The sequence below is a fragment of the Rhinatrema bivittatum genome, chromosome 1 (genome assembly GCF_901001135.1).
Source record: "Rhinatrema bivittatum chromosome 1, aRhiBiv1.1, whole genome shotgun sequence".
Classification (NCBI taxonomy): Eukaryota; Metazoa; Chordata; class Amphibia; order Gymnophiona; family Rhinatrematidae; genus Rhinatrema; species Rhinatrema bivittatum.
Window position 1 is genome coordinate 19,748,946 of NC_042615.1, and position 21,087 is coordinate 19,770,032.

General features: G+C 43.7%; 1 protein-coding gene across 5 annotated transcripts in view; it reads left to right on the plus strand.

Moving 5' to 3' along the window:
* The window catches only part of LARP1B (La ribonucleoprotein domain family member 1B), a 579,846-nt gene that overhangs the window by 281,165 nt on the left and 277,594 nt on the right, over positions 1 to 21,087 (plus strand). For all 5 annotated transcript variants that reach the window (XM_029591442.1, XM_029591526.1, XM_029591271.1 and 2 more), the window contains one exon: positions 11,569 to 11,713. In XM_029591442.1, the coding sequence (XP_029447302.1) occupies positions 11,569 to 11,713 (145 nt within the window). The remainder of the gene's footprint in view (positions 1 to 11,568; positions 11,714 to 21,087) is intronic.

The window sequence follows — 21,087 nt, forward strand, 5'->3', positions numbered from 1 at the left end:
TAAGAGAAATCAGGGAAGCAAACCAATTTGGCAGTGCAATAATAATGGGAGATTTCAATTACCCCAATATTGACTGGGTAAATGTAACATCAGAACTTGCTAGAGACATAAAGTTCCTGGATGTAATAAATGATTGCTTCATGGAGCAATTGGTTCAGGAACCAACAAGAGAGGGCGCTATTTGAGATATAATTCTTAGTGGAACACAGGATCTGGTGAGAGAGGTAATGGTGGTGGGGCCACTCGGCAACATCGATCATAACATGATCATATTTATTTATTTATTTATTTATTTAAGGTTTTTATATACCGGCAATCATGAGCACATATCTTGCTAGTTTACATGAAACGGGAGTGCATTAAATACATCAACTAGAACTGTGGTGATCGAAGGAGCAGTTACAATAACAAGGGTAGCAGAACTTGGATAAGAAGGAAGAGATAGGAAAGAATAAACGGTTGAACGGTATACAAATAAATTAAATGCTATGTAAAAATGGCATGATTAATGGCTGAATATTTGAAGTCCTTGGTTTGTATCTATGACGTGATATTAGATTAGATATTAGATATTTAAACTAATAACTGGAAAGGGGACAATAAGTAAATCTGCAGCTCTAACACTAAACTTTCAAAAGGGAAACTTTGATAAAATGAGGAAAATAGAAAAAAACTGAAAGGTGCAGCTGCAAAGGTTAAAAGTGTTCAACAGGCTTGGACATTGTTTAAAAATACAATCCTAGAGGCACAGTCCATATGTATTCCATGCATTAAGAAAGGTGGAAGGAAGGCAAAATGATTACCGTCATGGTTAAAAGGTGAGGTGAAAGAGGACATTTTAGCCAAAAAATCATCCTTCAAAAATTGGAAGAAGGATCCATCTGAAGAAAATAGGATAAAACATAAGCATTGTCAAGTTATGTGTAAAACATTGATAAGACAGGCGAAGAGAGAATTTGAAATGAAGTTGGCCATAGAGGCAAAAACTCATAATAAAAACTTTTTAAAATTTATCCAAAGCATGAAACCTGTGAGGGAGTCGGTTGGACCATTAGATGACCAAGGGGTTAAAGGGGCTCTTAGGGAAGATAAGGCCATTGCAGAAAGACTAAATGAATTCTTTGCTTCCGTGTTTACTAATGAGGATGTTGGGGAGATACCAGTTCCGGAGATGGTTTTCAGGGGTGATGAGTCAGACGAACTGAACGAAATCACTGTGAACCTGGAAGATGTAGTAGGCCAGATTGACAAACTAAAGAGTAGCAAATCACCTGGACCGGATGGTATGCATCCTAGGGTACTGAAGGAACTAAAAAATGAAATTTCTGATCTATTAGTTAAAATTTGTAACCTATCATTAAAATCATCCATTATACCTGAAGACTGGAGGGTGGCCAATGTAACCCCAATATTTAAAAAAGGCTCCAGGGGCGATCCGGGTAACTATAGACCAGTGAGCCTAACTTCAGTGCCGGGAAAAATAGTGGAAACTATTCTCAAGATCAAAATCGTAGAGCATGTAGAAAGACATGATTTAATGGAACACAGTCAACACGGATTTACCCAAGGGAAGTCTTGCCTAACAAATCTGCTTCATTTTTTTTGAAGGAGTTAATGAACATGTGGATAAAGGTGAACCGGTAGATGTAGTGTATTTAGATTTTCAGAAGGCGTTTGACAAAGTCCCTCATGAGAGGCTTCTGCGAAAACTAAAAAGTCATGGGATAGGAGGCGATGTCCTTTCGTGGATTACAACCTGGTTAAAAGACAGGAAACAGAGAGTAGGACTAAATGGTCAATTTTCTCAGTGGAAAAGGGTAAACAGTGGAGTGCCTCAGGGATCTGTACTTGGACCGGTGCTTTTCAATATATATATAAATGATCTGGAAAGGAATACGACCAGTGACGTTATCAAATTTGCGAATGATACAAAATTATTCAGAGTAGTTAAATCACAAGCATACTGTGATACATTACAGGAGGACCTTGCAAGACTGGAAGATTGGGCATCCAAATGGCAGATGAAATTTAATGTGGACAAGTGCAAGGTGTTGCATATAGGGAAAAATAACCCTTGCTGTAGTTACACAATGTTAGGTTCCATATTAGGAGCTACCACCCAGGAAAAAGATCTAGGCATCATAGTGGATAATACTTTAAAATTGTCGGCTCAATGTGCTGCAGCAGTCAAAAAACAAACAGAATGTTAGGAATTATTAGGAAAGTCCCTCATGAGAGGGACTTTCCTAATATTTATTTACATATCTATTTACATCCAAATCCCTGCAAATCTGCCTAGTCTACGCCCCCCCAGGCCTAATCGAACAAGATCCCTCACCCATCACAGAATATTTTACAGTCAACATCAAAACAGACCTCCCCACTATCATACTAGGAGACTTCAATCTCCATGTAGATGCCTACCCTGCCTTCCCCGCCTACGAAATTCTACTGGACACCCTCAAAGCCCAGGGTTTCAATCAAATCATCACCGAACCCACACACAAAGCAGGCCACACACTCGACCTAATCTTTGTGAATTCCAAAATAACTATTAATACCCCCCCTGTAGTCACCCCAGTACCGTGGTCCGACCATTTCCTCATTAATGCAAGCCTTACAACCAAATTCCCCACTCCCACCACACAAAAACACCGTAAAACCATCTCCTTCCGTAAACACTGTAGTACGGAAGAGCTTACCCTTGCTTTCGACAAAATAACTAATAACATCGATCTCACCAACCCAGACACTGCACTACACTCCTGGAACAATCTTACAACGACCATTGCCAACGAACTATGCCCCATCATCCACAAAGAAATACCCCTAGCACAACTTGAAAAAAGAAAACCATGGTTCTCCACTAACTTAAAAACAATTAAACAAGACCTAAGAGCTAAAGAACGCGCCTGGCGCAAACAACCATCCGCAACACTTAAAGCTACATACACGCATACCATCATGCGATTACCCAAGCCAAACGAGATTTCCACGCGGCAAAAATCCATGACTACCAATTTAATGCGAACGCCTTATTCACATACGTCTCAGAACTCACAAACTCCAATACGCCTACCCTCAGCGATACAAGCTCCAACAAAAGATGCGAAGAACTAGCTCTCTACTTCAAGAACAAAATTGATAACATTCTACTTCGCTTCCCCTGCCAAACCCCACCCCCCCTCGCCCCACTTCCCAATGACAAAAAGATCACCCTTGGAACATTTGGACCTCACTACCAACATGGAAGTAGAGGCTATTCTAAAAAAGATGAAACCTGCCACCCCACTCCTCAGACACCATTCCTCAAAAACCCTCCTCTCTATTACCCCCGCCATCACCAACCTATTACGGACATAATCAACTGTTCTATCACCGCAGGCAGAGTCCCCAGACCCACTCAAACTGGCCATAGTCAAAGCCCCTCCTAAAAAAACACACCCTCGACCCCACAGACCCTGCCAATTACCGACCGATTTCCAATCTCCCTTTCTTATCCAAAGTCCTAGAGAGGGTAATTAACAAACAACTGACTGACTTTTTAGAAGACCACAATATCCTCCACCCTCTACAGTTCGGTTTCCATAAAACCCGAAGTACTGAAACCTTATTACTGGCCATGACAGATACCATACTTAAAGGTATAGACCATGGAAACTCGTACTTACTCGCCCTACTAGACATTTCAGCAGCCTATGATACAGTCAACCATCAAATACTAATGACCCGCTTGGCAGAAATAGGTATCGCCGGCACAGCCCTCTCATGGCTCTCCTCCTACCTCACACACAGAGAATATCTAGTAAAAATCGACAAATACGAATCCCCACACATACCTATCACGCAAGGTGGTCCCCCAAGGCTCATCCCTTCCTCCACCCTCTTTAATATTTATCTCTTACCTCTATGCCACCCCTCCTCGCTGACCTAGGCCTGAAATTTTTTCCTATATGCAGATGACGTGCAGATTCTCATCCCGTTTCAAAAATCCATAAGCGAACCTTTGCAAACGCTGGGAATCTTGCCTCACCACTATAAGCGCCTTGCTATCTGAGCTACACCTAGCTATAAATACATCAAAAACAGAATTACTCGTCATCTCTAATCAGCCTGAACGTTTCCCTCTCCCCACGCAACAGAACACTCCTCAGAATACAACCACAACCCTCTCTCAGCCCCAGTTTGTAAGAGACCTAGGCGTCTTCATAGATCAACCTCCTAAACTTTAAACCACACATCAAAGCTCTCCTAAAGGGGAGGTTTCTATAAACTAAAACATCCTGAAAAAGCTCAAACCCCTCCTCCACACACACGATTTCCGCACAGTCATACAGACCACTATGCTCACGAAACTAGATTATTGTAACTCCCTGCTACTAGGACTCCCTGCCACCACCATCAAACCCCTTTAGATTCTACAAAATTCCATGGCCAGAATCATACCGGCACTCGTAAAAGGGACCACATCACCCCTATCCTAAAGGACCTACATGGCTGCCCATCTCCTTCCGCTCACAATACAAAACTCTTACCATCCTTTCACAGCTCCCTACATAAACACAATCACACCTGGCCTCGATGAAATGCCTCATTACCGCTCCTCTGACCGCCCCACAAGAACAACCCTTACAGGCACTCTCCACACCCCATCCCTCAAATCAGCACATATCCTCAAACCAGAGGGAGAGCTTTCTCCCGTCGCTGGCCCCACCCTCTGGAACTCCCTCCCCCACCCCCCTACGCCAAGAGACATCATTTCAAAACTTCAAGAAAGGAGTCAAGACATGGCTCTTCCGACAGGCCTACCCCGATACTAACCAAACTTAAATTTTCCCCCTAACCAAATTTTAAATTTTCCCCCTTTCAGCCCCTCCCTGCTCAACCACCCACCCCCCTGCTCCCCCCTCCCCCGCTCGACCCATCCCTACCCCCACTACCCTCCTAGTTACCCAACGATCCCACTGCCTCCCGGCCGCCCCCTAATCCCTCCAGTATACCCCTTACCTCCAGTACACCATCCAGTATACCCCGTAAATAAGCTATATCTTAGTGAATACCGTCGCCCAGTAATACTGCTGGTTTTCAATACTTCCTTAGTTCCACTTAAGTTAATAGTACCTGCACATATTGTCAATTGTACATAGTTCCCTCTATTTTGTTTCTTTACTTCCTCTATCTTTCTGCCTTTTTCCCCATCCCCTCCTTTTCCCCTCCCTCCTACTCCCCCTACCTCCTACCTCCTACCCTCCCTCCCTCCCCTAGTCCCGCCTCCCCTGCTTACCCCTAACCCCCCCCTCCTCTCCTTCCCCGCTCCTCCCTTATATTATTGCTTCTCTGGTTTTTATTGTTATTATTGTTTTATTGTATTATTGTATTATTGTTTTAGTGTATTTTCCTCCTGAGTTCATTGTAAACCGGCATGATGTGCTTCACGAATGTCGGTAAATAAAAGTTAATAAATAATAAATAAATAAGGGAATGGTTAATAAAACGGAAAATGTCACAATGCCTCTATATCGCTCCATGGTGAGACCACACCTTGAATACTGTGTACAATTCTGGTCACTGCATCTCAAAAAAGATATAGTTGCGATGGAGAAGGTACAGAGAAGGGCAACCAAAATGATAAAGGGGATGGAACAGCTCCCCTATGAGGAAAGGCTGAAGAGGTTAGGGCTGTTCAGCTTGGAGAAGAGACGGCTGAGGGGGGATATGATAGAGGTCTTTAAGATCATGAGAGGGCTTGAACGAGTAGATGTGACTCGGTTATTTACACTTTCGAATAATAGAAGGACTAGCGGGCATTCCATGAAGTTAGCAATTAGCACATTGAAGATTAATCGGAGAGAATTCTTTTTCACTCAACGCACAATAAAGCTCTGGAATTTGTTGCCAGAGGATGTGGTTAGTGCAGTTAGTGTAGCTGGGTTCAAAAAAGGTTGGATAAGTTCTTGGAGGAAAAGTCCATTAACTGCTATTAATCAAGTTTACTTAGGGAATAGCCACTGCTATTAATTGCATCAGTAGCTTGGGATCTTCTTAGTGTTTGGATAATTGCCAGGTTCTTGTGGCCTGGTTTGACCTCTGTTGGAAACAGGATGCTGAGCTTGATGGACCCTTGGTCTGACCCAGCATGGCAATTTCTGATGTTCTTAATAAAAGTAGGAAACCCAGTATGCCAGAGTTAAAAAAATAGTTTAAAATAGAACAAGGACAGTAGAGTATAAATAGATCAAAAAGAAAAACTCCGGTCCCCCAAGACCTCCCCTCACTCCCCATGTAGCATCTGATCCGCTCAATCCATTCAATGAATCCTGCCCCACAAAGGGGCTAATCTTCAGACCAAAATGAATGCCCAACCGTTCCGTCCCTCCCAAACATAGCAAACAATGGCTAATACTGACCAACACCATAGTCAGAGTATAGGATGCAGAAATATAAAAAACATGTAATACAAAAAACATTGTATATATAATACCATACAGGATAGCACAACATCATGTGCTGGAGAAATACTGGACGCAGAGATCTTAGCAATGAAGCAGAACCTCAGCCCTGATCAGAGTGTGCTGAGCGTGACTCTTTAGAATGGCGTTGCAAATGTCTTCCTCCTTGTCCCGCTCGTTGCCTTCTTGGAAACATGTCTATTGCCGTCGTACTCTGAGCTGCATTTGGAATTGTGAAAGCAACAGATAAGTCCGCTTGCTTGAAGACTGACTCAGCTTCAGAAAGGAATCTTATCAGGTAAGAAATCGCTTTATACAGGAACTGAAGAGAAAAAGGGAAAGCCCATTGGTATCTACCCTCCTTGCGCAGTGCACCAATGACTTCTTGTAGCTCATAGTGCTTTAGGAGCATGGTTGGTGCTGATTCATTGTAGATGGCATTCTCATGACCTTTCCAGCACCAGTCAGCTTTTTTCTGTGCTGCTTTGACGATGTTCGACTTTTGAAGGAAGCTGTGTAGGCAAAGAATATCTCTGGGCTGATTATTACGTTTAGGGCCCAGTGCTCTATGCACCCATTCTATTTTGATGTTCTGTTCAGATCGGGTAAGATTGTCCATGGGTCCTTCTTTTCTGCTAAGGATAAAGGCACAAATTGTACCTGCTGTAGCTGCACAGTTATACTCCTCCTTCTTAGGAACACCTCTAATCCATATATTGCAATGTCTCGAAGGTTTCTACAGATCTTCCATTTTATCTGCTAGGAGGGAGAGCTCATTGACCATGATTTTATGCTGAGCACTGAGATTATTAAGTGCTGTGCCATGACTCAACCCGGGAGTCCAGCTCGTCCACTTGGTGCCCCATCACCGCCAGATCCTCCCTTACCACTGTTATAGAGGCAGGGAGATCAGTTTTATGCTGTTGCATACCTGCTCTGAGCTCAAGGGACCACTCCTTCAGCTCTGATCGGGATGGGAAGTCCTTAAGTTCCGCTTCATGCTGGAAGGGGTTGGGTAAAACCTCTGGATCTTTTCAACTGAGATCCTCAGCCACTTTCGCGGTCTGTTCGCTGTCATAACTGTTTTAGCTCCAAAGTATGTTTACTTATGGAGAAAAGCTTCAAATCCATCGTTTTTCTCCAGGTAGCCATCCTGAGAGATAGACTAGAATTGCAGCAAGGGCACCAATTAAATAAATTAGAAGTGCTGGTTTCAAAAGTTAGAGGTAGGGAGCTCCTAAATTAAGCATCCATCTTGGTTCACATTGTTAGAACACCCCCCCCCCCACCCTGAAATTTCATTTTTTAGTTCTTTCAGAATGCTGGGGTGTATACCAGTATACCACATGATTTACTACTCCTCAGTTTGTCAGTCTGGCCTACCACATCTTCCAGGTTCACTGTGATTTGGTTCAGTTCATCTGAATATTCACCCTTGAAAACTGTCTCCAGAATGGGTATCTCCCCAGCATCCTCTTCAGTAAACACTAAAGCAAAGTATTCTTCTTTTGATACTTTTTAAAAAGTTTTATGAGTTTTTGTCTCTGTGGCCAACTTTTTTTCAAATTCTCTCTTACATTTAACTTGCCAATGCTTATGATTTATTCTGGTTTTCTCTGATGAACCCTAGTTTTGAATGACGGTCTTTCGGTTAAAATAGCCTCTTTCACCTCACTTTTTAGCTACGTTGGCAATCATTTGACCTATTCTCCACGTTTCTTAATGCATGGAATATATCTGGACTGTGCTTCTAAGATTGTAATTTATAACAGTGTTCACACTCTTAACCTTTGTATCTGCACCTCTCAGTTTTTAACTATTTTCTCATTTTCTCATTTTCCCTGATAAAATTTAGTGCTAGAGCCGTGGATTTATTTTTATTTAGTTATTTAATTTTATATACCGTCAATCTGTAGACAATCTAGATGGTGTACAGTTTACTTTGTCTCCCCTCCAGTCATTAATTCAAATTTGATAATATTATGATCACTATTGTCAAGCGGCCCTGCCACTGTTACCTCTGTCACCAAGTCCTGCGCTGCACTGAGAATTAGTCCCCTTCTCGGTTCCTGAACCAGTTGCTCCATAAAACTGTCATTTATTCCATCCAAGAGCTTTATCTTTCTAGCATGTCCTGATGATTCACTTATCCAGTCAATATTGGGATAATTGAAATCTCCCATTATTACTGCACTACCAATTTGATTAGCTTCCCTAATTTCTCTTAACATTTCACTGTCCTTCTCTTCATATTGGCCAGTTGGATGATAGTACTGCTATTGCTATATTCTCCCCCAACACACAAGGGCTTTCTACCCATAAAGATTTGATTGTGCGTTTATCTCTTGCAGGATCTTTATCCTGTTGGACTATATGCCATCCCGGACATAAAGCACCAGCCTGCCACCAAGTTGCTCCTTTCTATCATTGTGATATAATTTATACCCTGGTATATCACTATCCCATTGATTATCCTCTTTCCACCATGACTCTGAGATGCCAAGTAAGTCTGTCATTCACTGCTGTACACTCTAACTCTTCCATTTTACTTCTAAGACTTTTGGCATTAGCACACAAATATTTCAAAGTGTGGGTTTTTTTTGTTTATATTAACATTCTACTTTTCAGTTGACAGGGATAAATTGGAATCTTTTTAGCTCAGGTGAGTCTTTAATTATAGGCACTTAGACTAGTTTTCTTATTATTGGAACCTCTCTGTTGGGATGCCCATACTAATGCTTCATTAGTATCCTTCGAAGATACCTCCCTCTGAACCATGCGCGGCTGAGTGACTGTTGGCTTTCCCCTTTGATTTAGTTTTAAAACTGCTCTATCTCCTTTTCAAAGGATAGTGCCAGCAGCCTGGTTCCACCCTGGTTAAGGTGGAGCCCTTCCCTTCGGAAAAGACTCCCCCTTTCCCCAAAAGGTTCCCCAGTACCTTACAAAACTGAATCCCTCTTCCTTGCACCATCTTTTCATCCACACATTGAGACTCTGGAGCTCTGCTTGCCTCTGGGACCTGCATGTGGAACAGGGAGCCTTTCAGAGAATGCTACCCTGGAGGTTCTGGATTTCAGTTTTCTATCTATGAGTCTAAATTTTGATTCCAGAGCCTTCCTCCCACATTTTATGTCTTTGGTGCCCACATGTACCATGACAGCCAGCTCCTCTCCAGCACTGTCTAAAATCCTATCTAGTTGATGTGTGAGGTCCGCCACCTTCGCACCAGGTAGGTATGTTACCAGGTGATCCTCATGCCTACCAGCCACCCGGCTGTCTACATTCCTAATCAAATCACCAACTGATGGCCAACCTATCTCTCCCTCCTGGGCAGTAGCCCTGGGAGACAATCCGTTATACAAGAGGACAGTACACCACCTGGAGAGCAGGTCCTTGCTACAGGATCATTTCCTTTTGCACCAGGTTGATGCTCTCCAGCCAGAAGACCTTCCTCCTCCAAGGCAGCACCAGGGCTGCCAGACTGGAGTTGGGACTTGGCTACTATGTCCCTGAAGGTCTCATCTATATACCTCTGTCTGCCTCAGCTCCTTCGGATCTGCCACTCTATTCTCCAGAGATTGGACTCGTTCTCTGAGAGACAGGAGCTCTTTGCTCCAGGTGCACACATGCAATCTCTCACCAGTTGGTAAAAACAATTATACATGACAATCTGTGCAAAAGACTGGGAGGCCTCCCTCTTGCTGCTGGACTGCTGCCTTCATCTTAAATTTGTTCAGTTCCTAGTTTAAGTTTAGGTTGCTGTGGGAGTAGGAATGCATACATTCAGGGTTCTTAAATGTATCAGTATATTCATTGTTTATCTGGTAGTGATCTAAAAGGGAATGTAAAAATACTTGATAAGGCATGGGGAATTTCTGATTTTTTTTTTAAAGTGTGAATGTGTCACCTGCCTATAAATCAAGGAATGAGCTGGAGTGGGAGGGAGGGAAAGACAAACACACAAAACTCCTGCTTCCACTGAGAGGAGAGGATTATTGCAACAATAGTAATGTATTTTTAAATTGCAACAAAAAGACAAACACTGGAAATATTATGCAAAGTAAGAATTATTATTCAAAGGCATACAACACTAATTTGTGCATCAACATTTTGTAAACGACGAGCAACAAGGTGTATGTACTGCTGTAGATTTCTGTCTCTGAAAGGTCCTAGTACACTCTGGCACCGGAATCTGAAATCTAATCTCAGACCTTGCTTGTTTATTGAACTCAACTGCCTGGATACCACCCTTCCAGATTTCTGTTTTAATTGATAAGTCATTCTCAGTGTTCATTCAGCCTGCAATCTTGGGATTGTCTTTGATGCCTCTCAACCCTCCACTGCTCAAAACACTGCCAAATCATTTATTTATTTATTTTTAAATTTTTATATACCGAGGTTCTTGTATGAAATACAAATCACTCCGGTTTACATAAAATGGTGAAACGCCCAAAAAAAGGGGGGGGGGGGAGGGGGCTTTACATAGAACAATAGAACAAAGTAAAAATTGAACATAGTACATAGAACAATAGAACAAAGTACAAATTGAACATAGTACAGTTACAAGCAACATTTGAACTCCGTATCATAGTACAGTTACAAAAAAATAATTGAGCACAGTATCTTTAATAAGGGAAATAATTGAGCACAGTATCTTTAATAAGGGAACAAGTCGACGGTCAACGAGAATGACTACGGAATATATAGTATGTGAGAGCAAAAACTTGAATAAATCAGCTCTGAGCTGAAATCTGTTATTGGCATTAGTTCCGGGAACTGCGAAAAAAGGTTTTCAAATTAGAAAAAGGGGAGGGGAAGTATATTGTGTAGAAAAAGGGCGGGGAGAGAACCTTTAGGAGAGGGGGCAAGGGACAAAAGATGAGAATAGCGATATAACATAGTCCTATGACTTGATAGAGAACATTTAGATGAATTGAGTGGAAGACTGACCAGGAACAGCGACTGATCAAGAGAGTCAGAATAAGAAAAGAAAATCACAGAGGTATTATGGTGTTAGATATGACTATTATAGACAGATTATGTGGATTGTTTTCTTTGACTCTCTTTAGAGTATATTACTTGTCTCTTATTTACTGAAGATATTTCTCTTCCTCCCCAGTGAGTATTATTTCAGTATAGAAAACTTGGAGAGGGACTTCTTTCTCCGAAGGAAAATGGATCTGCAGGGATTTTTGCCCATTTCCCTGATTGCAAGCTTCCATCGGGTACAGGCTTTGACTACAGATGCCAATCTCATTTCTGAGGTAAGATTTATTTATTTTCCAGGTCTTATATCCCTCTATTTCCTATATTAGTGTTCAGAGAGGGTTGTTATAATAAATAGTCATGAATAAATGAACATATGCAAAATAAACACACAATAAAATTAACACATTTTAACACAGTGAAATTAAGACATCTAATAAACTATATTACCACAGCTGATAATGGGCTTTATCACAGAAAGAAAAATCTTATATAACTGGTGAAACTAAGGGAGATGAAGAAAGAAAGCAAAAGGTCAGGTAGAAGAAAGGATTGCCAAAGAGGTAAAGCGAAATGACAAAACATTTTTCAGATGTATTAGAGAAAGAAGAAACGTTCAAAGTGGTATAGTGAAATTTAAAGGTGACAAAGATCAATGTGTGGAATGAGACGAATAAATGGCAGAAATATTAAACAAATATTTCAGTTTGGTGTTTACTAAAGATGACCCTGGAGGAGGACAGTCTGTTTGACAAGACTGTAGGTGGGGGTGGGAGTAGACAAAACTCTGTTTACAGAAGATAATGTACGGGAAGAACTAGGAAAACTGAAAGTGGACAAGGCATGGGGCTGGATGAGGTACATCCCAGGATACTGAGGGAGCTCAGAGTTGTGCTGGCAGGTCCGCTGAAAGACCTGTTCAATAGATCCCTGAAAATATGAGAGGTGCCGCGAGATTGGAAAAGAGCGGTGGTGGTCCCACTTAAAAATGGGAGCAGAGAAGAGGCTGGAAACTACAGGCTGGTTAGCCTCACCTCAATGGTAGGAAAATTAATGGAGACTCTAGGGAAGAAAAGAATAGTGAACTATCTATAATCCAGTGAGTTGCTCAACCCAAGGCAGCATGGATTCACCAGGGGAAGGTCCTATCAGACAAATCTGTTTTGGTTTTTTTTTGATTGGGTGACTAGAGAATCGGATCAAGGAAGAGCACTCTGTGATCTACTTTTTTGAGATGTGGTGACCAGAACTGCACACACTATTCAAAATCAGGTCTCACCATGGAACGATAGAGGCATTATATTCTCTGTTTTATTCTCCATTCCTTTCCTGATAATCCCTACCACTTTATTTTCTATATTGGCTGCTGCTTCATACTGAGCAGACGATTTCAACGAGGACCATTGCCACACCATTTGAAGTGGTCTACGAACGACTACCATTACCACCACTACCACTTCCACTGTCAGTGTCATCCCTGGCAGCTCAATCTACTGCCAAAGATATTCAACAACTATGGACTCAGACCAAAGAGATGCTTCTTAAAGCAGGACAACAAGCAAAGAAAGTCTATGATGCTCATCACTGTAAGGCTCCAGATTTTCAGCCTGGTGACAGTCTGGCTATCCACTAAGCATTTAAGACTCAAGCTACCTTCAGCTCGTTTTGCTCCATGCTTCGTTGGACCCTTTCCCATTCTCCGATGACTAGGCAATCTTACATACAGTCTGAAGCTCCCACCAGCATTGAAGATTCATAATGCGTTCCATATCTCACTATTGAAGCCACCAGTCTTTAGTGAGTTCTCAACCAAGACATCTGAACCTACGCCCATTGATGCAGAAGAAGACATTGAATACAAGGTAGATGCTATCCTTGACGTAAAGAAAGAAAGGCAGAGTATGGGAATATCTCCTGTCATGGGAGGGTTATGGACCTGAAGAAAACTCTTGGGAACCTTTGGCAAATATCATGGATAAAGAGATGCTTCAACAATTCCACAGAAACCAGGACCATGTAGGAGGTCTGGAGGGGGCCCTTTGAAGGGGGGTACAGTTGCATCTGTCGATCTCAGACGGCTTCGACCCTTGTGCCTCACCTTTTTCTCAGCTCTCCCCGCTAGCCTTGGGAAGATGGCTACCGCTGTGTCTGCAAGCCGCACTCTCCGGCGTCCCTGGAACGGCTATGGCGTTGCCTCCCACCATGTTTCTCCCAAGGGCCTCCTAGGGTGCGCGCGCTACCCACATCTTTAGTCCAGCTATGGCGCAAACCTCGGGGGCATCCCCCTCAAGTGACGTCACGCCATCTGGGTATTTAGCCTGTACTTGTTTGCTAGCTCATTGACAGGCCGATACAGTACAGTGCGCTCCAACGGAGCACACTGTTAACCTGCCCTTGGATGCACATTTTCCCTTACCCTTTATTCAGTAAGGGGAGGAAACCGCTTGTCCAACCCGCGGCACCTAATAGCGCCCTCAACATGCAAATGCATGTTGATGGCCCTATTAGGTATTCTCACGCTATACAGTAAGTAAAATGTGCAGCCAAGCCGCACATTTTACTTTAAGAAATTAGCGCCTACCCAAAGGTAAAAACTGCTTTTCTGTGCACCCTCCGACTTAATATCATGGCGATATTAAGTCTGAGGTCCCGAAGAGTAAAAAAATGTTTAAAAAAAAAAATTTTAAATGGGCCGGTGGCTGTCGGGCTGAAAACCGGATGCTCAATTTTGCCGGCGTCCGGTTTCCGAGCCCATGGCTGTCAGCGGGCTCGAGAACCGACGCCGGCAAAATTGAGCGTCAGCTGTCAAACCCGCTGATGGGTTAAAAGGAGGCGCTATGGACGTGCTAGTGTCCCTAGCGCCTCCTTTTGCCTGTTTCTACCGCACCACCTAATTTAAATACTGAATCGCGCGCACCAGCGAGTGGCTCTCCCGCGGGCTTTACTGAATCGGCCTTTGAGTTAGCAAGGATTGGTCTTGGCCGGTCTAAGCTACTCTGCCACTTCCCTGCTGCCGCTGGAAGCTCTCTGCCCTTCGGGGTATTGTCTAACTTGGGTACCCGCTCCTCGGGGGCCCTCTGCTTTATTTCAGGTGCCTTACTGGGATCAGGTACTTGCTCCTCGGGGGCTCGCTCTTCCTGCCTTGGTACCTGTACCATCTACTTCAGCCTGGTGGAATCGCCAATCTACAGCTACCATCTTGTGAGTAATCTAACTCTGTCTGTCTCATCTACAGCATTGCCTTGCCTGGGAAACCTACACCGGAATCCCCTATACCAACGTGGTGAGACGGGTTCCCTCTGCCGAGGGTCCCGGGACTGCTACCTCTGGATCACCTCACTACTGCCACCTCTGGTGGTACACATCAAGCTGTACAATAAAAGCTAAATTCTGTGTTTGTGTGTCCTGAGTCTAGCCCAGTACTGTGGCTCACCACGGGGCTCCTCCCCATGGGCGTGGTCATCTGCCACAGTACCCAAGAATCCACCCAAACACCGCTAAACCATAACAGGGAGTGGCAGAAGGAAATTGAAATGTTGCCCCCAATATACCCAAGAAATGGGTGAAGAAAATAACAAAAGTCAGCTGAGTAAGGCAGAAAAGTCCAAGAAGAACTGTAACCGGAAGGAGAGAAGCTGGAAAGCTATGAGCTCAAATGCTAGTAGTCTGGGCAATAAAATCCCAGACCTGCAGGCTCTAATGGTGGAAAAAGCATTATGGGCTATCCTTAAAGATGATGATGCTTACATTTACATTGGTGTGGTCTACAGGCCTCTGATTCAGACAAAAGAGCTGGACAGAGAGCTGATCAAAGATACCAAAAAGATGGAGAAGAAGGGAGAAGTGTGGCTTGTTGGAGATTTTAATCTGCCGGATGTAGAAGTATCCCTTCTGCGGAATCTATGTAGAGAGAGAGTAAATGCCCTCCAAGGAGCTATGCTCAAACAAATGCTAATGGAACCTATGGGGATAATGTCTCTGTCTGAATAAGTGCCCACCTTTGTACAAGCGATCATCGGCATGTATGGTTTGATATCACAAATAAGATGTAAAGAAGACACATGAAGACCCACGTTTTGAATTTCAAAATTTCTTAGCGTCCAGTCAAATGAATCCAGAAGAAGTGGGTTATGCACCTCTACCAGCAGATAGAGATGGAGCAAACTGATGTCACAGTATATATATATATATATATATATATATATATACCCTTGCAGTGACAGCCTGCCATTATTCTCCATCTCCAGCAAATGGTGGATGTACATCTCCCTACTGGGTATTGTTTCCTTTTGAGAAAGAATTAAGGAAAAACATTACCCCGCTCTCCAGAGGTGATACCAAATTGTCCCTCCCCCAGTTAAGAATTCCTGAGGTGATTTCTGTGGTCCCTCAAATGAGTGCTTGGCTGGTAGCTGGTTTTCAGTCGGTGTGGACTTAGCTGCTTAAGCAGCTGAAAGGCAGCACGTGCAGGAAGTCGAGTGTAGGGGTGACAGCACATGCCTTTTCCCCCCGTAGCCGGAGTCCATCTCTGTGCTCATCCAGATAAGTCTGACCTTTGGCAAGTTTAAAAAAAAAAAAAGAAAAGTAATATACAGAGACTTATGAAGAGGCTTTTGTTGTGTAGGGCTCGGCGCATCGTTCTGATGTTTGTCCCACTCCATGGGAGGTTGAAGGACGTGGGCAGATTGAGCAGCCTCCCTCGGGTAGGCCCTGCTCCAAGTCTTTTTCGCTGCGCCTTGCGTGGGGCAGATGCAGGCTGTTATTTGGTCCGCACTTTAGTCAGAGGGATGACTTCTGTAGTAGTGGCCAGGCATCAGTTATGGTCTGGCCACCGCTCCCAGAACCTTTTCCAAGGTAATGGTAGTAGTTGCGGCAGAGTTGAGAGGATGGAATCCTAATACACCCGTAATTGGATGACAGGCTGATTCAAGCCAAGTTGCTGGAAGAGAGCCGCCTGGTGACTCACAAGGTGATTTCCCTATTGCAGGAACTTGGCTGGGTGGTGAATCTAGCCAAGAGCAATCTTTAGCCTACTCAGTCGCTGGAATACTTCTGGGTTCAGTTCAACATGAAGCAGGGCAAGGTGTTCTCTCAGAAGCTCGAATTCAGACACTGCTAGCTTAACTCCATCTGTTGTTGAACACTCTGCACCCAACTGTGTGGTCTTACCTGCAGGTACTTTGCTTCAGTGCGGTGACCTTGGAAGTGGTACTGTAGGCAGGGCGCATATGCATCCTTTTTAGTGCTCCCTGCTGTCTCAGTGGAACCCGCAGTCTGAGGTATTCGATTTGACTCCACCTGCAGATGGAGGTGTCCTCCCAACTGCATTGGTGGCTGCAGACGGATCATCTATGGAAGGGAGTTTCCCTGACTCCACCGGACTGACTAGTACTGACAACAGATGCAAGTCTCCTTGGTTGGGGAACTCACTGTTAGCTGACAGCTCAAGGACGCTGGAGTGCAGAAGACTCTCTCTGGAACATCAATCGGCTGGAAGCTGGGACTGTCTGGTTGGCATGTTTGCAGTTCGGCAGCAGGCTGCATGGTTGATTGGTCCGAATGTCAGACAATGCAACGACTGTGACTTGCATTAATCGGCAGGGAGGTAGCAAGGGCCAACAAGTTTCGCAGGAAATAGATCAACTTATGGAATGGGCAGAGGTGAATCTCCATATGATCTCAGCCTTGCATATTGCAGGCAAAGATAACTGAAGAGCAGACGTTTTCAGCAGGGAGGGTCTGACCCAGGAGAGTGGGTGTTGTCAGATGAGGTGTTTCAGCTGATTCAGTATTGCTGTGGTCTCCTGTTCCTAGACCTGTTTGCCACTTTGCATAATGTGAAGGTTCCGCATTTCTTCAACCACAGGAAGATGTCATTGAGGATCGATGCCCTCATGCAGAAGTGGCCAAAAGACAAGTTGCTTGTATGCCTTTCCTCCATGGCTCATGTTGGGCAGACTGATTCAAAGGATTGAATGCCATAGAGGGATGGTGCTCTTGATCACTCCGGATTGGCCCGGGAGACTGTGGTGTGCAGATCTGCGGAGGCCCCTAGTGAATTCGCCTCTTCAACTTCCAGTGCGTAGGGACCTGTTCTTCACAAAGATCCGACTTGATTTTGTCTTACAGTATGGCCCTTGATAGGACTCGCTTGCTGAAAAGTGGATAGTCCACGGCAGTGATTTCCACCTTGCTAAGAGATAGAAAGTTCGCCACTTCCTTGGCCTATGTGCAGGCTTGGAGAGTGTTTGAGGCCTAGTATGAGAATCAAGGTGCTCTTTCTTCCTTGGTCAAGTTTCTGCTCATTTTGGAATCTTTGCATGATGGCTTGAATAAAGGCTTGGCTCTCAATTCTTTAAATGTACAAGTAGTGGCACTCGCTTGTTTTAGGGATCAGGTAAATGCTGGATCCTTGTCAGCTCATCCTGATATAGCCCATTTTCTGAAAGGAATGAAATATTTTCTTCGTCCTTTGCAGTTTCTGGTGCCCACATGGTTGTAATAACTGGAGCGATGGTCTGTGTTACTTTTTTTTAGAGTGCTTATTGGAATTTCATCAAGTGAATGATTTGCAGGATTTAAGGACTTAATTAGGCCTTCAATTTCTACAATCGAGACCATTTCGAAGTTGGACCATGTTATTACATCTTTACTGGTTAGTTTGTCTTGCTGGGGGGTTTTATCTAGATTTTCCATAAGTTTAGCAATTTTGTTTTTAAAAACTTTTGCCAGGTCTTGACTCAAGTTTTGTTTGTAGTAGCAGTATCTGGGTTACTATCAGAAGTTAATTTACAAGGAAAAAGAAACCAATTTTGTTCCCTGAAGTGGTTGCAAAAATAAAGGCAAAAAGATCAGCGTTTAGGAGATATAAAGGATACCAAAAAGAGGAACAGAGGGAACAATATCTGGTGAAACTGAGGGAGACAAAGAAAGAAATCAGAAAAGCAAAAGGTCAAGTGGAAGAAAGAATTGCCAAAGAGATAAGAGGGTGACAAAACATTTCTCAGATATGAGAAAGTAGGAAAGCCCAAAGTGTTATAGTGAAATTGAAAGGTGGTGAGGAGCAATGTGTCGAGACAGACAAGGAAATGGTAGAAATATTATTAAACAAATAATTCTGTTCAGTATTCACTAAAGAAGACCCTGGAGAAGGACTATTGCTGGTTGACAAGACCATTAGAAGAAAACGGGCCAGACACAACTCCTTTTGCAGAAAACTAAGTATGTGAAGAACTAGGAAAACTAAATTTAGACAAGTCCATGAGGCTTGATGAGGTACATCCCAGGATACTACGAGAACTCAGATGTTCTAACAGGTCCGCTAAATGACCTGTTCAACAAATTCCTGGAAATGGTGCCATGAGATTGGAGATGAGCAGTTGTGATCTAGTTTCATAAAAGTGGCAGCAGAGAAGAGGCTGGAAACTACAGGCCAATTAGCCTCACCTCAGTGGTGGGAAAATTAATGGAGTCGCTGAAAGAAAGGATACTGAACTATCTACAATCCGGTCAGCTGCTGGACCTGAAGCAGCATGGATTCACCAGAGGAAGGTCGTGGTCAGACAGATCTGATTTTTTTGATTGGGTGACTAGAGAATTGGATCGAGGAAGAGTGCTCGATGTCATCTACTTGGATTTCAGTAAAGCTTTTGATCCCGTATCTCATACAAGGCTTGTGAACAAAATGAGAAGCTTGGGAGTGTGTGCCAAGGTGGTGGCATGGATTACAAACTGGTTCACTGTTAAACACACTCTAATGGTAAAAGGAACCTACTCTGAAGAGAGATGTTTTAAGTGGAATGCCACAGGGATCAATATTGGGACTGGTTCTGTTCAGTATCTTTGTGAGCGACTTTGTTGAAAGGAAAGAAGGTAAAATTTGTCTATTTGCAGATGTTACCAAGATCTGCAACAGAGTGGAGACACTTTAAGGAGCAGAGGGAATGAAAAGTGATTTACAAAATCTTGAAGAGTGGTCGAAGATTTGGCAGCTGGAATTCAATGCCAAGAAGTGCAGACTTATACATCTGGGATGTGGTAATCCAGAAGAGCTGTATGTGATGGGGGAAGGGGGGGAGCTGATATGCTAGGACCAAGAAAATGGGATCTTGGGGTGACAGTGTCTGATCTGAAGATGGCAAAGGTGATAGGTAAAGCCAGAAGAATGCTGGGCTGCATAGAGAGAATAACCAGTAAGAAGAAGGTGGTGCCAATGCCCTTGTATAGGTTCTTGGTGAGGCCTCACCGGGAGTACTGTGTTCAGTTCTGGAGCCCTTATCTCAAAAGGCATAGAGACAGGATGGAGGCGGTCCAAAGAATGACTACGAAAATGCTCTGGGGTCAGTATCAGAAAACCTTTGAAAAGAGAATGAAGGATATGATTATGTATACCTTGGAAGAGAGGAGGCACAGAGGTTATGATACAGACCTTCAGATATCTGAAAGGTTTTAATGATGTACAAACGTCAAAGTTTTTCTTTTGGAAAGAAATCAGTAGAACCTAGGGGTCATGAAATGAAACTCCAGAGAGGATGTCTCAGAACAAACATCAGAAAATATTTCTTCACGGAGAGGTGGTGGATGCCGGAATGCCCTTCTGGCGGAGATGATGAAAACCAAAACAGTGAAAGAATTCAAAAGGGCATGGGATAAATACTGTTTCCCTAAAGGCTAAAGGATGGAAATGAAGAAAAGAGTGCATGGGGGTAACTGGCTGGTGTGGCGGTTTCTACACTTAACCAATAAGCCTTGATACTGTTGATGCAACTCCATCTTGGTTCTCTGCTTCAACGGCAGGGGAGAAAGGGGAATTGGAATCGTACAGTGACCCACAAGGGCCCCTCCCATTCCTTCGGGGGTAGAACTACCACGTCTGTATGCCAAGCTGTGTGTCAGTGTTTTTCTCAGGCTGCTCCCCCCCCCCCTCCACCCCCCGAAGGGTGAGGGTTTTTCTGGTATTCTCTTCTCTCTGAGTACCACAGAGCTGAACACTCCTATTTTCTAGTTCAGGTACAGACTGCTGGCACTGTAGGGCTGAACAAGCCGGCAGACTGAACTTGAACATTGGACTCAGCAGAGCCCCAGATTTCCCCTTATCTGTCTCTGTAAATAAATAAAAATATCCAATGGGTTACTGGATATACAGTTATAAATACCTGCTGGAAGCAACAGGACCCTTTAAGTTTGGGCAGCTTCCACCCCTACTGCCACCAATGTAAGTATTTTAAGCTCCTGGCAGTTGTCCCACAGTTTATTGCTTGCACTGTCCACTCCATGTTCTCTTCACCTTCCCAGCTCAGCCAATTTTTTATCTTCACTTTCCCCATCTTTGGGATTCTCTTCATTTGGCAGAACCTACACTCCTCACTAATCCATCTCTATGTCCTCTTTGATTGGTGGGGCCTGGGTTTCTTGCCAACCCCACTGGTCATGTTCCCTAGCTTTGGATCCTCTTCACTTGGAAGGACTTGGGCTCCCTGCCAACACTTAGGCTGATTTAGGTGGCTCCAAAGTTGTCTTTAGGATGGCAGGGCCTAGACTCCCCATCAAGCTTGTAGCTCACTTGAGCCAACCCCAATCTGTTCATGCTACACCCTATGGGTGACACGCATGCATACAGATAGACAAATGGATACACCCTCAAAAATAGACA